At 42.5% G+C, this 26,140-nt stretch overlaps 1 protein-coding gene across 5 annotated transcripts in view; it reads left to right on the forward strand.

Annotated features, from left to right (window-relative positions):
- Positions 1–26,140, forward strand: part of esrrga (estrogen-related receptor gamma a) — an 86,872-nt gene that overhangs the window by 34,517 nt on the left and 26,215 nt on the right. For 3 of the 5 annotated variants that reach the window (XM_049604505.1, XM_049604476.1, XM_049604485.1), the window contains exons 5-6: positions 9,814–9,924; positions 13,418–13,600. In XM_049604505.1, the coding sequence (XP_049460462.1) occupies positions 9,814–9,924; positions 13,418–13,600 (294 nt within the window). The remainder of the gene's footprint in view (positions 1–9,813; positions 9,925–13,417; positions 13,601–26,140) is intronic. The other 2 variants (XM_049604492.1, XM_049604500.1) reach the window with 1 other exon arrangement.

Raw genomic sequence — 26,140 nt, forward strand, 5'->3', positions numbered from 1 at the left:
CTGAGGGCATGTGCACACACAAAGTCCCACGTCCAGACGACATCCTTGTCTTACCTAAATGAGATGAACATTAAAGGATTATTGCAACACTCACACACACTCACACTCAGCGGTTCAGTGGCGAAGAAAGGTAAAAAACAAAACCTGATATTATCAGGTCCCAAACCACTTTGATTAAATACACTCACTCTCTCATTTTCACACTCCCTCATTGCCTATGCCTTTTCCTCTCGTCTGCCCACCTCTGACCTTTCTACTCCCACTGCACTCCCAACGATGAACAGAGGGAGAGGAGTGGCAAGGGATGAAGAGGAGGGCCGATGGAGAGAGTGAGACGCATAGTGGGAGGGGGGAGGGGGGAGAAAACCGGAGGGAGGGGGGATTGATTTATAGGAGCAGAGGAGAGGGACCAGGGGAGGATGAGAGGCAGGGGGAGGATGGTTGAATGAAGCAGAAAGTGTGTGAGAGGGAGAAAGGAGAAGAGAGGAGGGTCAAGGTTGTAATTGATGGGAGACCTGGCCTACGCCCCCTTCCTTACAGTGGTCAGGGAGCGTGCCTCTGCCGACGCCTGCCAGCCCTCCCTCCATCCATTCCTGTCTTCTTCTCTCTCTCCACTTCTCCCACTCAGTATTACTGTTGTGTTTCTGTTGCTTCTCTCATGCCTTTTTTCCATCCAGTCTCCTCTTGGCTCAGTGTTCTCTCCATCCTGTTTGCACCATGACACTCATACTCGTACCTGCAGCTTCTCACCCACTCAGACATAGTTATGTCTAACAATTTGAGGTAGACAGTTGTATTAAGAAATAAAATCTAGATATTTTATTAACTTAGCAAGCTTTTGGTAAAAATATTTACTTAGTTGACAACTTCACATGCCTGATGTCACACTGCCCATGGTTAAAATGAAATGATAGCATAAACATTATCCACAAAAACAAAAAAATGTAGTGACAAAACATGACACAGACACTACATAAAAATGTAATTTCCATGGCCTAATTTCTGATGAAGCTGGAGCTTTTTCAGAATATTCTCTTTCCATTTCACAAAAATGTTATAAGGGAAGTAAACATTAAGATTTAGACCTTCTAAGTCACACGAAATTCAGTAAAACCACCTCCAACAACCCCATTTTTACCTCACTGCAAAAGCATGCTCATCCCTCTCCTCTGTCTTTCTCTCTTTCTCTTTTGCACACACACACCCGCACACACACACACACACACTCCCAACAAGCTGCTGTCGTAGCGTTTGTTCTCCCAGTTGATCTGACATAGGCAGAACCCATGTCTCATCTCCTGTTTTGTCTCGCGTATGTGTGGCCAAAAATACCCACACACATGTGTAAGTGCATGTATTATTGGCAGCTCCGACAGTCTCACAGCTCAGACTGCATCCTCCTACTGGACACAGAAACCACATCGCCCCAGTCGATAAACAAGCCGTCATTTACAAGCAAATGTTTTTTAGTAACCATTTCCTTTTAACACTTTGAAATACTTTTTTTTTTCTTACCTAGATTTTGTTTTTCTAGGTAGACATGCTATTGATTTTAACTCTTAAGCATGTGCGTCAGCCAGTAAAAGAGCAGAACTATGCTGCCTTTTGTTGCCACTGCTCCCCTGCTCCACACACATATATCATGCACACACACACACACACACACACACACACACACACACACAGCCAGGCCTACATATATATACATCAACATGACAGACCACAGCCACCTCATTTGTTGTGGTGGGTGTGAATTTAATACAGGAGGCCCCGCTCTACATATGCATAAGGGTCATTTGGAAAATTGATACATCCATTTTCTTATATTTTCCCTTTTTCGTTCTTTTTGAACTGGGAAAGATCAAGAACTATAGAAAGGAGCTAAATGTCGCCCCTCACCTTTGCTTTATTCTGCTGAGGATATTAGTTTATAATCATAGTTTAGAATTCATTGTCATTTTTAAAGTAATAGTGCATGCTGCAGACACACTAAAAACCTCCCCTTGAGTTGTTATTCTAAAATAGAAAGCCCCAACTCCAGCCCATTATAAAATCACTGGAAAAAATTCAGCTGAACTAAAACAACTATATTAAAAAAAAAAAAAGATTAAGAAAATTTCACAATGCTAACATGTAAAAGAAGACCCAGTCTGGACTAATAATAACATACAGTACACTTTTATAAAGGCCAGTGTACACAATCAACAAGATGTTGTTATACTTCCTGGTTTAACATTTGATTTCTTTCAACTAAAAATCATTTGCACGCACAGTATTTAAAAAACATCGCCTACTGTGTTTCACGCAGCCCTTCCAGGTGTACGCATTGTTGAAACAGATTGCATAGATGATAATGGTAAGTGGCTAGATCAGTTAGCATCAGAGCTAACCATGGTTGTCAGGGGCTAGCTCGCAGGAGAAAGGTGAAGATAAAGTGGTAAGGGTGGAGCGGGAGCGGGGTGGAGGACATAGAGCACAGGGTGTGCATTTGTGTGTGTGTGTGTGTGTGTGTGTGCGTGCGTGCGTGCGTGTGTGTGGATGCTGTGGTGTACCCCTTAGGGCAAGATCTGCCTCAAATTAGCTTTGTCGCCCTGGGAGACAGAGAGGGTGAGATGAAGAGCAAGAGCAAGTGAGGCAGCGAGGAGGTATGTGTGTGATGGAAAGAGAGGGGAGAACAAGAGGCCAGAGGGTCGGTAAACCAACTCAGAGTGGAGCCTTTTCTTTACATGTTCTCTTAAACACACACCTGATCATGTGAATACACACACAACCCTGTCTGTGTGGTATATTGAATGTTTCCAGAGGAGAGGAGAGGAGAGGAGAGGAGAGGAGTAAGCGAGCAGGGGGTAAACTGAAGGAACGAACATGGGGCACCCACCCACCAATATGTAGCAGCTAATTTCTGGAGCAAGGCAATTAAAAGGCCTGACTATATTATGGGAACTTCCCCTCTGGCAATGGCTGTCTGTCCATTTTTAATGAGGTCATAATGATGCGTCAGCTGAAGACCGAAAGGTCACAGGGGCGGGGCTTAAATCTGCCTAGAGAGAGGGGAGGGGGGCAGTGAGAGAACATGGGTATTATTGCAGGTAGAAGATCTGATGAAAAAAATGAGACAGGAAAAGGTTGAAAGTGATTTTAAACCGACTCTAACCTCAGAAAATGCATTTAAATTGAACCGTATTTATTTGACAAGTTAAAAAAAACAAGCAAACATAATAATGCTGTAGCTGTCACAGTTATTTCTATTTGTACACAATTGGCAAAGCAAGACAGACATAATGCATTCAAATTCAGCGGTAATGCGTACAATTGTCATGAACAGAATACAAAACACAGATCAGACATTTGAACATGAAAGGCTTTGGCAGCGGCACACAGACCCAGAGCCAGCGATATTCAGTATGCATGTACATTGTACATATGGTCATATTGACAGATTTGCTCTCTTATAACATCGAAGCTTTGATGATAGCACGTCTGATGAATCATAGTTAAACAGACAGAAAGGGATGAATCCAAAACCAAAGCCTCTGTCTCTATATTGCCGTAAACGGCCAGCTGGATTCAGATGGTAGACGACTAGAGAGACAAGTCCACGGACTGCAAATATAAACCTTGGCACACTGCCCCCCGTACGCACACACATGCACACGCACACGCTAACGGCTCGTGCCAACTTTGGCCGCGCTCCCCACGGCCTCTAAGACCTAATGAGTGAGATCGGGTGGAAGGCCCCAGTCTGTGAGAGTGTTGGTGCTTGTGTGTGTGTTTGGTGTGTGTATATACAGCTGGCAGTGTGCGTCATAACTCTCTTCATAGCTCAACAGTCCTGACCGCTGCTATCCAGTCTCATTGCTACACACACATGCAGTCATACACACCACAATCCCGATGACTGGCCGACACATGTTCACATACACGACACACAAATACAATTACATTTCCTAGAAGATATCAGTGATTAAAAAGGTCAAATTTAAAGAGAGAGAGGATAGAATGATGAGGAAAACACAATTTGTGGGTCAATAAATGATGATGATACAAGAAGAATAGAGGAAAGAAGGAAGAGAGCAAGTGATGGGGAGATGGGAGGACACAAGAGAAGAGGACGGGGAAACAGAGGAGGGGAGCGCCAGACAACTGGTGGCGTCTGGTGTTCCCCCATGGGAAACTTGTAGCTAAATCTGGCCCTGTAGCGTCTGTCCTGAGTGAGTGTGTGTGAGTGTTTGTGTGTGTGACTGGCATCTGGTTGCATCCCAGCTAGAAAGGAGCGATAATGGAAATACTGTGACGAGAGATCTGCCTAAGTGGTCTGCTGTCTTTCACATACACTTTCTTTCTGTTTGTCTGGAGAGGAGAGGAGAGGAGAGGTGGCAGGGGGACTGTTTGGAAATAGCAATTTATTTAAGAGAGGATGTCAGCAAATGTAGATGTTGTAGTTGTTTTCAGTTGTATCTGACAGCTCATAATAATAGGGTTGTTGTTAACCAAAGAAAACCTTGGTTGACCAAAATTCGAACTATTCTTTAACCAATCAATTTGTCGATGGGGGAAAAATCTACACGCTCTCTCCAGATTAACTATATTGGCCACAGGATGTTGTATGTCCACAAAGGCTTTTTCCTGAGGTCAGCGTATTTTTGTAATTCTTAACGATGGGAGTGTCGCTCATTTATACCATGCACCCCAGTAGCATGATGAGTAACTGAGTGCTTGAACACTGCGCATTTGGTGTTTCACTGTCACTTGTCGCTCAACAGACCAATCCTAGCAGAGGAGGGGTGGGATAAATACCACAAAGACCAGCCACCACCTTTTTGTTACCTTACAATAAGTTGTTTATATCTACATAGGGAGCAAGTCCTTTTCTACTGAGATAACTATGTTGCGCTGCTATGTTTCAATAATAGCGAGAACGGACATTTCAAACACTGACTCAATAGCGCAATTTTCTTGTTATTTCAATTTTTACGTCAGTCACTGTAGTTAGAGGTCCTTCTGAGATGAGAGCACTGAAAAAACACTAAAAACCTTCTGAATCTTTGCATCGGAAATAAGGTGAGCACACTTTAAGCTATCAGAGAAAATAGGTGAGCGCACATTTGCAGGTGCTGGGCTAACGGCCCGTCTGAGACATGCCAAACAGCGTAGGGGAAACATTGATTTGTAAAGGGAAACTGCTTTATTCAGTGTTTTTACTGGTTTAAATCACCTGGTCTGATTGTTTCAGACAGAAAGCGACCTTTGCAAATAGTTCAGCTCTTGGTACAAACCTTCAGAACAAAGAAAACTGGAGGAATTCCTGTGGGAGAAGTTTCAGCTGGTTGCAATTTGCAGTTCTCACCGTTAGATGCCACTAAATCCCCCTAAACCTCACACACTGTTCCTTTGAAAGAAAAATAGCTATTAATGTGGATAAAGGAAAGATTTTTTAGAGACCTCACATGGTCTCACACACATGCCCACATTTACACAAACACACACACATATTCACACACCAGTGACAGCCACCTGCCCGCTGCCTCAGGCAGTGTTGTTCTGATCTGTTCTGGTCTAAACAAACGTCACTGCATGACACTACACACACTTTCCTCTTAACCTCCCCTCCACCCTATGCTCTCTTTATTCTTCTTTCTTCCCTTAAGCTTTCTTGTGACGATTTTTAAAAATTTGTGCATAAAAACTTCTGCCGACATGACGCTGATCTGAACCAACCAGTTACACGAGAACATCACAAAATATTCTGGTGTTCCTGACACTACATATGCACCTGTGTTGTGTATTTCTTTATCTTGTTATTTCTACTTCCTCACATGCAGACAATTCATAGATACACCCCCACACACACACACACACACATTAGATTTAAATGGGTGTGTTGTCTTACCCAATCCACTCGCCCATCAGTTGTTAAACCCACATAGGAAAACCCTTTATGTTATTACATCAACACTGGGGTTCACACACACACACACACACACACACACACAAACACACACACTCTCACACACAAATACACACAGAGAAACATAAGGTGATAACCTGGTCTAAGGTGGAAGAGAGACTTCAACCCTGTTACAACTTCAATTACCATAAAACACTCTCTCTTTCTTCCTCCCTCCCTCCCTCCTCATGTCTCTGCCTCTTTAAATGCTCTCTTCCTCTCATGCTTTTTGTCATCCTTTCTTCCCTTTACTGTGATCAACAGAAATCAATCATTTTATTTGTCTTCCTACTCCTCTCTCCACTTGATCCCTCACTCCTGTCCTCGCCCTCTTTCATCCTCCCATTCTCTTATCATATCATTGACCATCTGAAATCAATCCATTTTGTGTCTTTCTCTCATCTCTCCTCTCCTCCTCGCGCTCCTCTATCTTTCTCTTGCCACGCTTGCCGGTTCTCTCTTCAGAAGCACTTAGGTGTCAAAGGCATTTCACTCGCAATCCCTCAACTGTTCACACACACACGTGCGCTGACACAGAGTGACGCCAGTGCAGTGTAAAATCTATGCTGATGTGATCAGTGCAGATCGTGCTATTGACAGACAGTAATATTGCCACGATAGGAAAGATTCACCTTCATCACTGTCACCGTGTGCGTGTGGAGGAGTGTGTGTACAGCATATGAAAAAAGTGGTACAAAACTTGTCTATGAAAACGTTAATGTAAAATAGGTGTTGTTAATTACATGATATCGAGTACAGTTTATACACACTCTGCACTGTGTAACACAGAAAATGGGGGCAGGTTGTGTTATGTGTTTCTGTGTGTGTGTGTAGAAGTAGGAGCAGCAGACTGAGTAGAGGTGTACTGTTAGTTGACATAATAATTAAAGGGTATAATTAAGGGGTATAACCTCTGTGGATTTCGTTTTTTTTCTCTCATGCATCTTTCCCTTTCTGTCATTATTCTGTCCCTATCTCATGTCCTTTTATTAGCCCTCATTTCATCCCTTCTTTTCTCTCTCATTTTTTTCTCACTCTCCTTTCTTCTTTTGTTTACTAGCCCATCCATTACTTACGCCTCCCCTTCTCTTCTTATTTCACAACCGGTGCTCTACTCCTCTCTCCTCTGTTCTCTTTTTTCTACTTCTTTCTTTTATCATAATCTCCCATTAATGCTTTTTATCACTTTTATCTAAATTTTATTTCTTTTCTCTCGCCTTCTCATGCCATTTCTAACCCATTCCCTGTTCATTTATTCTGTTCTTCCCTTGCCTTTCTCTTATCCTGAAATTTACTCTTTTCCTCCTCTCCTCTCCTCTCCTCTCCTCTCCTCTCTTGCCCATTCTTTACGGCTTGAAGGCTCATTTGTTAAGAGGAGGTAGAGCACTCTCGCTCTCCCCCTAGCCTCCTCCTGTCTCTTTTTTGTGGGCTTTGGAAATATAATTTTCAATTTTTAATTTGATTCATTTAGATTTGATCATTAATCAGTGCTGAGAGAGAGTTAATTTGGTGGAAAATAGATGAGGTAGTTAGAGAGGGCTCTTTATAAAGTGAGCTCGGCACAGCGCTGGGTCTTTTAGGTATAAGGAAAAGAGAAAGTGAAAAATTGGGAGTCTGCGTGTGAGAGTTTGTGTGTGCCTGGTTAAAAGTGTGCATGCAACAGACAGCAATATAAGGGAATATGTCTTAAGACTGACTGCTTTCATGTTTGTGTAAATTTAGAGTAAATAAGACTGACTGAAAATCTGTTGATATATGGCACAAAGGCAAAGCACTGCCCCTAACCTGGAGGGCAGTAACTAACAGCAAGAGTGCTCCGGAAGCAGCATTAGTTGGAGATGCTTGCATTGCTTCAGGTTAACTGCTCCCTCTACTAACATTACAGGCAGTGTTGGTTTCCTCTGTTCTGATACCATGCTGCCTCCTTAAATGAGAGTGCCAGGCTGGTGGTGCCACCCATATATTTGATGGTATGCTTTGTATGTTACAGTTTTTGTGTGGGTTTTTCTTTAGAAGTGGTGCAAAGTACATATGTGATTGGAGGCCATAGCAGGAGATGTAGGCGTATCATAAATAGATGCACAAGCGGTGCTACATGGGAAACAGATGTTTGCCCAAAAATCCCTTTTTGATAGCTGCATCAAATTTTAATTAATTTCTCGCTGAGTTTAATTTGAGTCTGTGGTTTGAATACGTGCAGCCATATTACTGAGACACACTTACCTACTGATTTAAGCTCTTCCTCAAACCCTTCCTTTCATTTAGACTGTATTTGTCCATCCCATCCAAACTTCCACCTTCTCTAACTTCCTCTCTCAGTCTCCTTCTCCTCCTCTGACCAACCACTGACCCAGGTAGTGACTGAGCAAGCTGCTTGTCGGGGGCTTACCCAAACACAACGCGGGGGTGTGGGTTAGAGAAACATAGACATTGTGTGAACGTGTGTGTGTGTGAGAGAAAGTAGAGGGTGGGTGTGTGAGTGGGTTTGTACCCCCTGGTGTTAAGAGTTTCTTGACCGTTTGCTGACACTGTCCCCCCCACTGTACCTGGACTGTCAGCCCTTCTGTCTACCTATTTTCGTCTCAAGCGCGCACACACACATACACACACACACACACACACACACACACACACTGATGCACGTCATGTTCAGTTCACTGAGTTGACTGCTGCCTGGGCCTGTTAGAGGTTTCTAAATGACTACATTTCCATAGAAAAAATGTGCGTCAGTGTAAGATGGCTTTAATAAAATGTACACATGTACAAAACACAAATAAAACAGGGAAGCACGTGCACTTACAAGCACTTACAAATGCCAACGAATGGACAGACACGCTCCCTGACTTTTTTTTTTTTTTGCTGGCAATAGAAAGTCTTTCTGTTAAATCTCTAAGGTCTGTTGTCTTGGTCGTGGTCAGCACATTTTTCAGAGGATTTAAATCTCTGTGTGTTAGCAAATCTCTTTCTTGCTTTCTCACTCTTTTTGGCTCCTCTTTCCCTCTTCTTCTCTCTCTGTCTATACATTTAAATCCTCACTGTTTTAAATACACCTTGCATCAGAAAACCCTTAAAATCAGTGGAGTGTAAAGCACTACGCAGGAATTGTGGTATCATTTTTTGTTTGTGCAACATTAGGATAACTTTCTCCCCCTCTGGACCATTTGTTGATGAAGTTTCTGTGGACGGTGTTCTTCTCTGTTGAGCGTCGTTTTATTTCTGAATGGTATAAACAGAATTCCAGATTCCTCCTCTCCTCTCTTCCTCCAGGGTACATGACACCTCTGTCTTCCTTATCCATCTTTAAGTGGTAACCACGGTAACATCCAATCCCCTGAGAGATAGGCCTAATTAAATTAGGACTCCTTTGTGTCAATTAATTAACGAGACAGAGAGAGAGAGAGAGAGAGGGCAACAGAGAGACAGAGATTGGGTAAGAGACAGGAAAAGAGTAAGTCAGAAAGCCAGAGAGACGACATGAGAGAGACAGAAGCGCCTTTTACTCAAATGGTGTCTCTATAAATTAGGCTTGTTGCAGAATAAAAGAGGCAAGTGAGTTTAGCAAGCTTGACAATAACATAAAAGTGCCTGCGTGCATACCAAACACACACACACACACACACACACACACACACACGTATGCACTGCAGAAACAGCACAGCTATCACCGCTTCACTCCCAGACATCATATGTAATCTTCTTCCAGTCCACACATTTGCATCTTATTTCCACTCTCTCTTCTTATATTCTTTTTTTATATTCCTTGTCTCTATGTTAAATAATCAAAAGAGCTCAAAAGTCTCTTTGACTTTCTCTTGAAGCGAGGGTCATGCAGTGTATTGATACACTTGCTCTGTCATTTCTTACAGGTGTTCGTCTGGACAGGGTTCGTGGTGGGAGACAGAAGTACAAACGCCGGATAGATGCAGACAACAGTCCATACCTGAACCCACAGCTGGCTCTGCCTCCCAAGAAGCCATGTAAGAACACACACACACTAACTGGTTACAGTACATAATAGCCCTTTTCTCTGCGAGGTTGAGTAATGATTCTCAAGGACAAGGTTTGCATACTGTCCTCGGTTCACAGTAACTACAAATTGACATATGTGCCACAGTGACAACAGCATCTGACATGGCGTGCACAGGGAACAATGAAGGACATACTGTGTCCAGTGCACGAGGAACACCCTCCCTGGAAATGAGCAGAAAACGTTCAGATTCCAGCATATTGTATCATGATGTGCAGGCAGTGTTCATGTAATACACAGGAGTCATTCAAAGATCAGAAGTACATGGAACTGCCATCAGTTCATGGAGTTAATGGAGACAGTTGGAGAGTAAAAAAAAATAAACACACACACACATACACACACACACACACACACACACACACACACACACAAATAGACACAGGGTAGTGAGAAGCCCATCTGTTTGGGACCAAGTTTATCTCCCTGCCTCTACTGCTACCAGTTTGGGGTCATAACATTTTATGTGTGTAATATTTCACTATAAAGGTATTCATTTAGCTCCGGCTGGATTGGCTGCGTTTTTTAAAGAATAAAACTATCGCCAAAGCCTGATGATTGAAAAATTAACAAGGGAGAGAGTGAGTGAGAGTGATAGAGAAACAGGTGGAATCGGAGGGAGAGACTGAGTCTAAATGAGAAGGTTTCTCAGAGAGAGAGAGAACGCGAGGGAGAAGAGGAGGGGAAGGGAGACAGAGGAAGGGAGGGGGAACAGCCAGAACCCTAATCCGGATTAAATCCAATCTGGCAACCACATCAAACTAGAGTTAGCTCTTTAGCTAAGCGTCTGCTCGCACACATGACACACACACATAGACACACACACACACACACACACACACACACACACACACACACACATGCAGTGCAGATTGAGTGTTTAGCAGCTTGGTCCCCAAAGCCCATTTTGCTTAAAGCTGGAGCATATTCTGCTTTAGGCCAATATGCTGAATGGCTGCACGGCAGCTTACCGGGACTTCTGCACTACTAATCATTGAAATGATGGGATAATATGAATGCGTGTACAATGTGTGTGTGTGTGTGTGCCTGTGTGTTTCTAATGTTGGTGTTTGCATACACAGAGCATGTGTGTGTTCCAGCTAACTGAATGTCTTTACTGAGGGGCTATTGATCAGCTTTCTTGGTTTGTTATATTTAACTCTTTAGTCCCAACATTAGTCATTTACAGTAATCACAACTGACAACTTTAGATCGTCCTTATTCACACCTCTTCTTTAATATATGTATCAACACAGATCTCTCTCTGAACTAAAAACACAAACTATAGCATTGATATAGACTTCCTGGGTCTCTCTTGTTCTTTTTCTCTCACACACGGTCAATACGCACAAAAAAAAAATCTTTCTGTCCCTCTGTCTCGCTCTCAGATACACGCACACAGCCTATCTATCTGTAGCCCAATCCCTAGCCTCGGCGTCCCCATTGATTGTGTGAGAACAGAACAATAGCCCAGGGTTTGGAAATGGGCTTCCATTGATTCTAATTAGGGAAACATTAAATAAGATTTACCCACAGATACTGCAGTGTGACTGGGATTGGTTTGGCTCAAACGACCCTGGAGCTGGAGCTAGAGGGAAGAGGATGGAAAGAATATATCTATGTACAAGTGTGTGTGTGTGTGTGTGTGTGTGTGTGTGTGTGTGTGTGTGTGTGTGTGTGACAGAATTGGGGGTGGAGAGTGTTAGATCAATACACAACTCATCCCCCCAACTCTCTTTCACTCTCTCTTGCTGTTTATCTCTATCTAGCTGTCGCTCTCTCGACTCTTCCTGTCTGTCTTTTACAATCTGTCCACGGCTCTATTTCTACCTGTCTGTCTTCCCCCATTTTTTTTTCTTTGCTTATCTCCCACTCTCTTTTTCCTCTATCCCTCGCTCCGCTCTTGCTCTTCTATCCTCTGTTATTATTCCCATGCTTGATTAGTCAGTGGATTAATTTGGAAGCAGGGTATCAGTCTGTTACTAATGGGCCATAGAGATCTCATCACCACATGTCACCATTACCAGCTGAGCTGTTTGGCTTTCAGTATTATCTTTCCCTCCTGTATGTATCAGCGAAGCTTCTTAAGGCCCGCGATACAAAAGACAACGTTTTTTAAGCAACCTGAATCACCAGCAGTAATCGCCTTTAATCACACCTTGAAGCATCTCCTAAACTGGAAACGTTTCAATAATTTTTTTGATCCTTTGTCATCTTTAGTCCTGCCAAATTACTGTAATCAAATCAATTATCTGCTGCTTGATTGCTGGAAAATTCCACAGCACATTACAGGGCCTTGTAGTCAAGCATCCTCTGATTTAATCTTGTTTTTCTTTCACATATTTTAGAATAACATGGCACAAAAACTGCCACTTGACAGTGAACTGCAAAAGGAACTATATTATACCATACTGTATCACTATTTTACAGTAAAAATGACTGTTCAGATAATGTCAAAAATTGACCTACACTTACATCCATTCTTTTAAGTATGTGTGATGATTTTAAAGGTTTTAATTTATTTCAGTTTTTTTCAGTACCAAACAAGTTTTACATTCTTCCGTATTCATGTTTGTATACAAACCATGCACACATATATACTGTATATAAACTAAGCACAGAAAGTCAACAGCAAAATAAAAAAAAAGCTGTTTGGCATTGGCAGAGAAGATTTGGCAAATTTTCATGAGTGCAGCCCACATACTCAGCTCTGCTGCTCATCCCACAAACTCATGTTCTTTACAAATGTGGCACCATTTAAAGGGGGAATAAACAGGCTTTCCAATGGTATAAGATTTATTGCCAAGAAACATTGTTATAACGAAGAAATAATCTACCAAACACAAATTTACTTACTTGTGCTTAGTTTATTAGAGGTCATCCTGGATTTGTAAAGGCCGATATAATGATGATACTTTGTAACAGAGAAAAGCAGAGTGACTGTTAATCGGCCAATGTCATTCCCTCTCATCAGCACCTGTTGATTATATTTGTCGCCATGTGACTGCTGGAGGTTGCACAGCCATTGGCCCACTGTCAGAGCCAAGTTCCGCCAGAACGACAGTTTATAAAACCTCCTTTCGGCGCCAATTAATTGGCCAAACTGATGAATCAGTCAGCCTCTAATATATACAGTATTATGTATAAATGCTCTATGTGTATTATCTTAACTCGAGAATACTGAAATGAATTATGTGTTGATTTGTTGTGACATGTTTCTGTTTCCTTCTCCAGTCTAATGGTCATGTCAGCTACTGTTTTTTTACCACATATGGAAACACCTTTAGACACATGTTATCTAGCAATCCATGTTATAAGGGACTTTGCATATGACCTTTCACTTTTTTTGCACCGGATTGGTGTGGAACAGCTTGCAGCCTAATACAGCAAACATTCACCATCTCTCTGTCTCTGTCTTTCTCCTTGTCTGGTGGTCATGTCAGTTGCCTTTGGCTGCCTTGCAGATAACAAAATCGTCTCTCACCTGCTGGTGGCCGAGCCAGAGAAGATTTACGCCATGCCTGACCCAACAGTACCAGACAGCGACATCAAGGCCCTGACTACGCTGTGTGACCTGGCGGACAGAGAGCTGGTGGTCAACATCGGCTGGGCCAAACATATCCCAGGTAGGAGAAAAAAAAAACTGCTGAACCCTGACTTTCACACTGAACCCAGCCTGACTCCATGTTGTGACACAATCACACACATACGTATGTCCATTTTTTTTCCCAGCTCCAGCATATAGGAGATTTCATACACACACCATCGCACATACACAGGTTGGAAACACATGCTGTGTGAATTGGCCGAGTACAAGGTTGGAATCAGCTGCTCCAGATGCAGTTCGGGCACAGTTACATACACACAAGTACACCAGGTGCTAAGACATGACCTTTCACCCTAATCCTTGCACTCAGACAGTCTGAACTGTTGACTCCTCCACCTGATCAACCAAATGCCCTTTCTGGTATCACACCTTTGCCACACGCACACTCGGGTATTCTGAACTTTTGAACCAAACAGTCCAATCCCCTTATATGTGATGTGTGTGTGGGTGGATGTGTTTGTGAGTCACTGTGCAATATATATGACAATGCCCTTTGAAACCACAGTTTTACCCTACTGGTGAACTATTTATGTGCTGGTATTACAAGTCAAAAACTTCATACAAAAACACGACAAGACTAATATGACTTTTTTTAGGTTTTGTTTTGTTGAATGAGAGACAGAATGTGTATTTGAGGTCATTTGTGTTTGAAGTGATGAACATTAACTCATATTTCTGTGTGGTAACGATCTTAATATAGGATTTAAAACAACATTTTAGAGAGTTTTAAACAGCAGGTGATGTAAATCAAATGCAAACGATTAGAAAAGACAGTAAATCAAACTAATAAAGTGCAATGAAAATGTCACATTTTAATGATATAGCAGTGAATAGCTTTTGATACAGTAGAATGTCTGTTTCTTCTTTTAGTGTATATGTTTCGCTCTACAGGTCCAACAGAAGAATCTAATATAATCTGTTCACACTGACTCCTTCTCTCAATATTGGTTCTCAACTACAAGATGAGAACATTTATAAAATGGCAGTAACAAGAAAGGGCCCAAAAACAAGAAAATAGGAACACAAAACATAGGACAGACTGATGAAGATGAATGCAACTGGCTGTGGACGCTAAAATGAAGAGGAAGACAGGGAGCAAGACGTATGAGATGAAAACAATAATCTGGTTTTGGTTTAAGTGACAGTACCTGCTGTGACGGCAGAAAGGAGGGAAGAGCAGTGTCTCAGATTAACACAGATTAGCACAAAGATTAGTCCCATTGTCGACCGGAAATATGGTTATAGAATAGAACAGAATAAAATAGAATTACCCCCTGCTGCCACGGCTCAAACAGTATAGGAGGGTTTGTGGGAGTATAGAGGGAAGCACCAGATTAGAGGCATAAATACCACTCAGTCATGCTGCGTAAATCTATAACAATAAAGTCAATGGCGTTGGATAACAGGGTCTCCAAATGATATATATTATATCTTATCAATAAATGTGAAAATAAGAGAGAGAAAGAGGAAAAAGAGATGAAGAGCGAGAGGGAGAGAGGTAGGGAGATGGGAATATGCATTGCTTCTTGTTAGTGTATTGATCTATGTGCTGCTATATGGGCAGTAAGCAGACATATACATCGATCCATATACCAAGTATAGCCCGCTGAATATTTATTTTTCTCAAAACAACATATAGCCTCATTCCAATCCTATCTCCTTTCCTGTAATCTCCCCGTCCCGCGTTTTACTCTTTTTATGCTTTCTATTTTAATCCATTTATCTCTCTTGCCTGCTCTCTCTGTCTCTCCTTCACATACCTCTGGGATGCACCTGCTGTATATATAACATACACACACAGAGAGAACTCGCAGACCTCTATAGACACACTAATGTACACATGATGTATATTTAATGTATTGTTTTGCATTGGGATTGCCTTTTCCTTTGCTCACTACCTTTACAAGTGAATGGACTGAGTTGGCCAGGTTATGTGCTGGGCTGAGTGTGTGTGTGTGTGTGTGTGTGTGTGTGTATGTATGTGTGTGTGTGTGTGTGCAGCTTTCTGTGTGGAGGGAGCGAAGCGCAACGATTGCTTGGCGGAGGAGAGAAGATGGCGTGATTAGATGAACGAGAAAGGCAATCCACTGCTCACAGAGAAAGATAGAACTCTTCATCTTCCAAGTGTGTGTGTGTGTGTGTGTGTGTGTGTGTGTGTGTGTGATGTGAACACCTTATGAAATCCTCATTGTTTACAACACTGAACACTGATCTAATACTCTCTCTAAAACACACACGCACACATGCACACATACATGCGTACATGTACACACAGAAAGTGATCTACTGTTCACTCAGGGTGGAAAGGATTGTCAGAAAGAAATACGCCGCCTCAACATTCTTTATCAGACTCTTACACAAACACACACACACACACACACACACACATAAGGCAAACAATAAAGAGTCTACAATGACTAGAATAGAATAGAACATAATAGAATAGATCTGTTAACCTTTTGCAGCCTACTTGTTCCACATTTTGTCAAGTGTGTGTGTGTGTGTGTGTGTGTGTGTGTGTGTGTATCTGTGTGTGTGACTGACTGACTACGTGCATGGTGTACATGTGAACACACATGCACACGTTTCTGCTCGCCATGGTACAGTAATTTTTTTAATCAAATTGATGGAGAGAGACAGAGAAACAAAGAGAAAAAAGACAGAGGCAGAGAGAGGAGAGTTGAAGCCAATTTATGCTTCATGATATGGCTGCGCAGCCCTGCACACACACACACACTTACACACACGCATACGCACACACAGGCTGCTAACAGTGGTAACAACGTGTCAAGGCGAGCGCCAGGCAGCTAATTTGAAGTCATTAGATGTCTGCCGTACTGGCAACAATTTGTTACGCTCACACACGCACAAACACACACACAAAAACACATCGCATACACACACTGAGTTAAGAGCCGTCTGCGGATAGCGAGGAGGCTAAATTGTAAACTAATTTAAACATCACTCAGCGTTAGAGAGGCTGCCTGCAAGACAGGCCCCGGGATAACAAGGCTAGGGTACGTGTGTGCGTGTGTGTGTATGTGTGTGTATGTGTGTGTGTGTGTGTTGCTAGTCATGTTTGACACACAGACTCACCCAACCTTAGAGACTTGTGACAACACACACACATATACACACACACATATCTCTTTGATTGGTTCTTTTATTCTAAAGCTGCGTGTGTATGTGTGTGTGCACGCTCATTTCCATACTGATATGGCCTATATGCAAACATTTGATATGTCATTAGGAGAGGAAAATGAGGTTTCAGACCCAGTGTGTGTCTCTTGTTATCCCGAAAGGAACGGGACACGATCACACGTACGCACCTCACACATGCACATGTGTGTGTGAGTCAGAGTGAGAGATGAAATGTATGCAAACACATAAACACAGACAAGTGTTAGAAGTCTTTTTGCTGATTCAAACGAGTGGCCTCACACACACACACACACATACGCACATTTATTAGAATATAAGTATATGAGCTGTATCCTGTCACTCTCAGGAAACTGTGGGTATGTGGAAATATTGTCAGAGTTATTATTCAGCGGGCGTGAAAGGCTTTGGCGTCCAATAATATGGATTAGTGAAGAGAAGATCTCATTTTAATAGCTCTCATAGAGACAACTCCAGTTGCATATTAGGCTGCATGTCATAGTCAAGTGTGTGTGTATGTGTGTGTGTGTGTGTGTGTGTGTTGAAGGAGGAACGTGGAGCGGTCAGGTGAGAGAAGGAGGCAAATATTTAAACAGGAACGAATGAGAGAGTGAATTAAAAGAAAGAAAGGCCATTCAAAACGAGCCATTTATCTGTCTGTAGAATTAGTCTTTTCATCCTCTCTTTTCTCTTCTCTTACTCCCTCATCCTTCCTCTCTTTCCCTCTCTCTCTGTAATAACTAAATGACTACCGGGCAGTCATGCCAGCAGCTCTTATCTGGACTCGTGGACACAAAAGAGAAAGACAGACAGGCGAGCACTTGACTTGACGAAAGAGCAAGGAACGAACAAATGAATGAATCAACGAACGAAAGCCAGAACCTATAACACAGTCTATTTTACCAGAACCAGAGGCCTTGCCATTAGTGTTTTTTTTTTTTTTTAACAACCCCCCTCCCCCATTCTTTCTTTATTCAAGGAAGAAATTGCTCTCGGGCCGCCCCCCACTTCCCCTCCACTATTCTCCTGCTTCCCTATCTCCTCTTACTTGCTCTTTCTTTTCTTTACAGTCTTTCTCCCTCTCTTTCTTTCGTTCCCTTTTCAATTTTGACACTCAGGATAAGCGGTCTATGTGTCGGCAGTAACGCAGTATGATTGAGCTGTAAAATCGGGGGATGGGAGGTGGGGGGGGTTGCTGTCTGTCTATTCATTTAATCGGCCTTTATGGAGATATGGGAGAAGGGGTTTGGGTGGTGGTGGTGATGGGATAGGAAGGGAAGAGGGAAGTCCTCTTGCCTCTTGCGTGCTTCTCTCCATCATTCTGTCTCTTTTGGCCATTTATTGGCCTCTCCTTATCATTTCTTCTTTCTCTTTCTTCCTCTTACCCCATGTGTGGACTTGGAGATGGGTGTTGAAATACCCAACGGTGAAGAGGAGGTTTGAAATAAAACATACAAGGCTGAGGTGAAAGAGGGAAAGTGTAGGAAATGGGAGAGAGAATGGGAAGCAGGGAGGTCACATACATTACCTCGGTATAACCTAGATACTCCCAAAGAGCCTTTAACACAATACTATTCTGACCCAGTGGCTAAATATCCCCCACCTCTTCAACCTCTCATGTGACCTCCCTCTTTTTCTCTTTCTCTACTTCTGTCTCTTTCTGGTGCTCCCTCCTTTTCTCCCTCTGTCTGACCTGACCTCCCACCCTCTCTCTCCATGGTATCCTTAACCTCTTCATTATCACGTCAACCTCATCTCTCAGCCCTATCCCCTCCCATGCCTCCCACCTCCCCTCTTTTCTCTCATCCCCCTAGCCAGCCATTCTGTCTGCGTGTAACCCCTTTTACACTGCCAGTTCATGGCGTTAATTTTGCCTTGCCGTTCTGTATAGGTAAAATCCAGAATGGGGGGCAGAGTTGTCTCACCTGTAAGAGGTAGGAACGGTGCCAAATCAACAGCTGTAAAAGGGACAGACTTGGACAGGTGTGATGTTTTGAAGACGTGTTATGTGTGCGACCCACCACATGTAGATTTAAAAAGCAGCTAGCAACAGTTGGCAGCTAGCTCAAAGAAAAAGAACAGCAACCACAGATGCCACAAATGTCCGGGAGCTCCTGACCCTGTGAGCAGAGGATAAGATCAGCCGCCAAATATTAGGGACGATAAATGATTGTCGTCGCCATGTTGTGCCATTGTTATTGTTTAGAAAGCACTGCCCCATGCATATACTGTGTGTCACATCAGACGCCAAGGCTGCTGTGCTACACATCATGCACGTCAATGCCTGCATGCTATTGTAAACCACACACTGAGGGGTCTGTGTTGCAGCCCTGTCTGTGTGACAAGAGGGCGTGTATGTCTCTACAGATGCGGTGATCAGGGTTTATTGCCTTATTTTTTGATAGGATAGCTGTAGATAAACCGGAAAGGTGGGAGACAGAGGGGGATTGACATGCAGCAAAGGGCCGTGGGTCGGAGTCAAACCTGGTCTGCTGCAAAGCACTCAGCCTAAATGGTGTATACACTCCAGCAGGTGAGCTAGAGGTCGGGTAATCTGCGTTTATTGAGTCCAAGTTCAGCTCTAGATTTTAAAACGATGCTCAGCTGCTCATCAGTCAGGTCACTCATTCAAATATGTCTTTGTGTCTAGCATTGGTACATCACAGCATTCTCAGTGAGGCACCCAATGAGCAAAGCCCTCCTTCATCTTTGCCTCTGCTGTTGTGCGTCTCTGCTCTTTCTCTCTTGGTCATGTTATAAATGGTTTTCACTTAGAGATTTAGTCAGCCAGTCGAGCAGTTGGTCATTCAGACTGCCAGACAGACAGTCCGTCCGTTAGTTAGCCAATCAGTCAGTCAAGTAACTGCATGGCCAGTCAATCAGCCAGAAAGACACCCAGTCAGTCAGCAAATATTGATTAATAGAAGCGTCCTGCTCCTTTTAGCAAATCAAATGTTGAGTCTCGGCAGCCAAGGGGAACCTCTGCACACACACACATACAGACGTATACACATGGATACACACGCCCTCGACTCTGAAAGTGCAGCTCTGTAAATTAACACTGACACACATTATAACACTTCACAATGAGATCCAAGAGATGCAGAACAGCACCATGTGGGTGTGTGCATGTGTGTGTGTGTGCGTCCGTGTGTGTGATGACAGACGAATGTTAAAGCCCAGACTAGTGATGATGTCACTCTCTGGCCCTCCTTATTATGTCTGGTGTTGTCATCAATCAGCAAAGAGGTTTTGCTGAGGAGTGGTAAATCAGATGAGAAACATCCCTCCATCACCACACACACACACACACACTCTTTATTCTTTCTCAACTGTTAAATCAATGAGTTTTAATGGCATGAAACTTTTAAAACAATATTGCCTCCTCTATCCCTAATTTCATCCCTCCCTCTGTGGTCTTCACTGTTCTTCCCCCACTTCATCTTACATTCTGTCTGCTCCTCTCAGTGCCATTACCCTCTGCAGTAAAGCGGCTGGTCCAGGAGCACATATGCACGTAAACTCATGAAATCGCATATACGGAAATACACATGGACACACACAGACAAACGCACAAGCAGATTTGCCCCCATTCTGTCGGCTAAGGCTAGTTCACCTTGACAGTCACAGCATGCTGGGTGCCTTTTTAACACACAGACGCGACACGCAAACATACAGTCCATTCACATAGACACACACATTCAGAGCAGTAAAGAGATAAAAACATTTCCATGGCAGTGTCCAAGCAAAGACATAAAAACAGGTCTTTATAGGCACAACATGCAGAAGTGAAAGATTTGTGGGTAAAAAGTTGAAGGTTTAAAACCAGGTTTAAAAGAGCTTAGTCATATAGCAGAACATTCCAGTGAATTGCAGAGGAATTTCAAATGTATCTTTTCTGAAAAATTATCGCATTCGTAACAAACCAGTCAGTTCAGGTAGACGATAAGAAACATAACTGCCAGCAGTGCGTCTTTGAAACAATATAACTGAATCTGCCTTTTCCATATTCTAATGAGATTCAGCTCATAAATGGGACTTTATCAGGATCTGATTTAGACTTAGAATCAGAATTTGATTTACTTCATTGCCTTGGTCAATTTTGTTTCTTTTGTGCTCTCTGGTACATATCTTCATGTTTGTGTTTCCAGCCGCTGTTGATTTTCTCTGAGCTCTGCTGGGCGTGTTTGATTTCCATTTCTGCTCATCCCTGAGCTACATAACACATTTAGAGGTTGATGTCTTCAACTGTGTGTGTTTGCTTATGTGTGTGTGTGTTTGTGTGTGTCTGTTTCATTGTCCACATTCGTGCATCAGAGACATCTTATTTTCCAGTGCACCACCACCACGGTTTCCTCTTGCAGCCCCGTACAAACAAACACACTCCTGTTTGCAGATGAAAACAAATATTGATGAAATCAAATTAGGGAAAGAATATTTGATATCTGAGCTTAATGTTTGGATTAAGTTGGACTTTCTTTATTGGATTAAGCCTGGGGGCATTGGAAGCATATCATCAGTATGAGAAAACAGAGGAGAGAAAACATTTTCCTTTTTCTGTACATTGCTTTTCTTCTGTCTTAACTGCTTTACTTTTTCTTTCTGTTTTTTTTTTTTATAATAAGGTGAGATCAGTCTGAGGGTTTTAATTAGTGATGAAGATGGTTTGTTTTTCTAAACTAGGAAACAGGAAGGAGTGTTTTTAGCATGAAAATCAACAAAAAAAAATGCCCCCTATATACAGTAATATGAGTTTATGTAACAAAATAGAACCTACATTTTGTTAAAATGAATGCATCATATTAGAGGGTGAGTCTGGATAAATGCTGTAAACAGTCTTAGACATTTTCCTCCCTTGGGAATATCTGCAGTAAGATTTAGAAAAGAGAGACTATCCGTTTCTTAGCTTTACGTTGTGAAGAATAACTTATTTGTGCCCTATTTGGTGTTTTGATGAATACACACATACACACACACTCCAGTTCCCGCACACATTAAGTCTCTGAGGGCACGTTCAGTCTGTGTTGACTCTCCTGTCTGTCCGATGCCCTGTGTTTGTTTTGTCATCACCATGTTGACAGTGTTTCCATGACGATGTGCTTATGATGACACTCACAGCTTTAGGTGCCTGCTTTAAAAACACACATTGTTTAACACACACACACACACACAGACACACACACACACGCACACAGTATAAATATTCACACACACTGGTATTCCCTCTATCAGGTCACACCTTGGTGGTGACACACACCTTATGCCTTCAGAGTCGGGCAACCTGACACATCATACGGACACACACTCACACGTGAAAACACAGCGAGACTCACACATCATACCAGCTGTCGCTGTCGCTGTACCCGTGTGTGTCAGACCATATCAGACCTGGATGAAAAGTAACGCACACAGAAGTCACTTGAAGAGTAGTGGCAGCCTGTGGTAGTGCGGTAGTGAGCCTAAAGACAATACAATCTCATCAGCGACAGTATCTTTACTAACTTCAGCACTGTTATTAAGTAAGTAAATACCTGTATGTTAAGAATTACACTGATTTTAAAAGTGGCGTCTCACGGCAATCTGTTTTTTTCTGACTGTTTAAGATTATGGCTTCTCATTGAAAGTAATTTTAATCATTTTAATTCTAATTTCTTAGGAAAAAAATGAAGTCATGAAAGGCATGCAGTGGATAAATGTTCAAGTAAAAGTGAGAAAAAAACACAAATATTGAAGTCATGAGATTTGCGCTCAGCAGCCCATTGCTGTTTTTCTTATTAGTTTGATTACATTAGCAAATCAAATTCATTTGTCTATCAGCCTTTGAGACACAGCCTGCAATCTGAGTACACTGACTAATCTGCATCAAATAATGTCTGTCACACACGCGCACACAAAACACACACACCAGAGAGAAGCCGCATACATCAGCATGCACACAAGCATGCGTACACAAGCGCATACATCATAAACGCACCCGTGAACACACAAACGTACACTCCTAAAGTAGCACTAATACACAGTGAATGTGCACTAATGCACACACACACACACACACACATACACACACAGACGTGCACAGTTTTATAATATGTGACATCAGACGAGCAGTAACAAATAAATCAGCACACCATCTGAGCCCATCATCATCTAAGTCATCACTAGCAAACAGTCAGCTTTTACCACTTTCAATTTGCTTTTGTGTGTGTGTGTGTGTGTGTGTGTGTGTGTGTGTGTGTGTGCCTGAGGAAGAGAGAGAGAGAGAGAGAGAGAGATGATGTGATGTGATATGATATGATATGCTGGCGGGGCATAAAGATAGATGATCATAATTACGCACAGGCCAAACTCCATTTCAAATCATCATCATCCTATTCTATCTGTTGGGGCACACATGTACGCACACACACACCAAAAGCAATATAAAGAGTTCACACACATACAGGGATTCGCAGACGTTCGCACACACACATATCACACACCTATGCATGCAGCAAATCTAGTGGAAGGAAGGACAGGCTTGTCATGGCATCACATTATTTCTGTCGGTTCATGCAAAGTTCACAGACAGCCATGAAATAGTTATTCTCTATCTCTCTTTCCACGTCCTCCCTCTTTCTACTTATCTACTTTCCTCACTGTTTCTGTCTCTATTTCTCTTTTCTCCTCCTTATCTATATCTATTCTATTCTTGTTATTCGCTCTGCTCAGTCTTTCTGTTCCTCCTCCCACCGTCGCCTTCATCTACCTCTCTTACCCTCGTCATTGATCCTCACCTCCTTCCCCCCCTCCCTCCTTTTTCTTCCCTCTCTTCCTTGTTTTGTGTTTTTGTTTATTCCCCACTCCCCCTTTGTTTTGCTTTCCCCCTCTCCCTTGTCCTTTATGGCTGATACTCCTCCTGCTACCTCTTCCACCTTCCCCCTTTCTTCCACCTCTCCCCTTCCCATCCTCCACTCATCATTCTTAAATAACAGTCCGGAGGATTCATCCTTTCCATCAGGGAATAAGCAGGTGGGAAAATAGGATTGGAGCGTGCCTGTCACCAGCTGGGGACGACTTATGGTCTGTGCACACAACACACACACAGAGGCAAATTAGATATACAGTATAGGTAAAAACACACAAAGACAGGTACACCTCATGCACATACACAAGAAAACACCTGCAGATAAGCAACAGTTTGGGGCTGCCCCTGTGCCTCTGTGTAGCCCAGTGGTGAAAGGTAAAATGAAATAACCATGTCAAATGGTTTTATTAATTATAACCATCCACTAGCCAGTTGGTTCTTTATTTTAAGGTACCTACATTTCGTATGATTGCCAGCAATAAATGCAACTCATAGATGGGCAACCAGTTAGAGGCTGTGTCCACCAAAGTGTTTTTTTCCTGAGGCCAGCGCATTTTTTTAATACGTTGCAATTGCAGCACAGCAAAAAATTTACGCCACAGACTTTAGCAGCATACAATTCATTTAATGTCTAATCTGCATTATGTGTTGCACATTTGGTGTTAGGCATTTCTGAAGGCCCAGAGTTAGGAGAAAAAAAAGGTTAAACTTCGTAATTTTATATACAACCGTCCGATTACAGGGGCAGGACAAATACCACATGTACAAGTGCTGAGCAACAGTGGAGCAGAAGTACTGTATATATATATTTATATTAATATACTGTATGTTTACTCTCATGAACCCACACAATCTGGCCTCTCTCCCTCTATGTTTTGGCTGTCCCCTCATCCAGAGCAGGTACTTTACCTTGTGCTGACATTTTTACTTCTGTGGATATTTTGTATCACAGCCACCAGACACAACCAAAGCGTCTCTGCTAAATAAACACTGCACTTTCAAAGCACTCTCAAGTGCTCCCAGCAGGGTGTTTCCTGAGGAGTGCCTGGCGTGTTCAGAGGTGACATGATTGATATATAAAGTCATTGCAAAGATTTCATGAGAGCAAACAGACACATTTGCAGACTTTTGGGGTCTAGGCAGTGTGAATTTAGATGAAGCTGAATCTGAGAATTCTTTGGACTTGAGCAGAATATTTATGCTTATTTAGAAGCTCTGTGACCAACACATTCTCATTCCAATCTAGTCACGTATTGACGTTAAGTCATGGACTTTCCACGTCCACATACGACGTGCAAGGTACCATGGGTGGGTTGGTTGTTGACATTCTGGGACACCATGTCAAGTTCAGCCTGTTTGATGCATTTTCTTCTATCAAAATACACCTCCATTTTCACAGGAAATTTACTGTTTACCTACAGTTTCTTTCAAAAATAAACGCACGACATCAGTACAACACAGCGAATTGATTTTTTTTTTCCTTCAACAACAAACACACATGGTTGGGTTTAGGCAACAAAAGCACATAGTTAGGTTTAGGAAAAACGGACGAGGTTTGGCTTTAGAATTTTACGGGACGCGAACACCACTCTCTCAGGTGAAAGTTGGTGTTTGTTGGACCCATCCACCACCACTCCCACTCGCCTCAGTCAGACCTTCATGCTGATGTTAAAGGACGCCTTTTTTCGTTGGTTTCTGACGCCACCAGTCACTGCCCATGCGCTGGATTTCGTCGACTTCAGAACGAGACCGTTCTCCCATGACACCACTTTTCAGAGACGAGGAGGAAGCAGAGAAACAATAGAAAGAACAGGGGCTGTTTTATGAACTAACATGCAGCCACTATTCACACACATGGTTGGTAGCTATGCTTATAAATAATAACGCAAGGCATACGTTTGCTTTGTGTTCAGTGTGAACATACTTTTAGGGATGCTGTTCGTCCAACACAGAATTTCCAACCAGATGCTGTATGATCAAAACTACAACCAAAAGTCCTCACGGCAACAGGCCCTTCTTACAGCATACTGTCTTACTGCTGTTTTATTTAATTTGAAACACCATTTTATCTTTTTTGTTCTCAGTTCCAACGTCCAGTTTCATTTAAATGCATTTTTATGGTTTTTGTTACTTTGGTTGTTTTTTCAGTAATGTGCCTTGTGTCGTGTGCATGTGTTTGTACACAGCACTTCATCCTTATACAAGTGTGTCACTTCCCACCTGGTACATGGCGCAGGACCATGTCTGTGGTCCCAGTGTTTCACCGCACGTTCACACACAAAGCACACACACACACACACACACACACACACACACAGCAGTAGTAATGTGTGTATTTTTGTGTCTATTTAATCTTGATGGGATGTTTCATCTGCAGGCTGCTATCACAGCTGGCTGCCTTATTGTCTGGGTCAGACTGATGGGTATGTGTGCGAGTGTGTGTGCTTCTCTGTGCGTGTTCTCTTTCAGTTTGTGTTCCCCTGTTAGTCTCATGCATGCATATGTATTTATTTACAACTGTTTGTTTGCCTATACAAGAGCCAAAACATTTCTCTC

The sequence above is a fragment of the Epinephelus fuscoguttatus genome, linkage group LG2 (genome assembly GCF_011397635.1).
Source record: "Epinephelus fuscoguttatus linkage group LG2, E.fuscoguttatus.final_Chr_v1".
In the NCBI taxonomy this organism is placed as follows: domain Eukaryota; kingdom Metazoa; phylum Chordata; class Actinopteri; order Perciformes; family Serranidae; genus Epinephelus; species Epinephelus fuscoguttatus.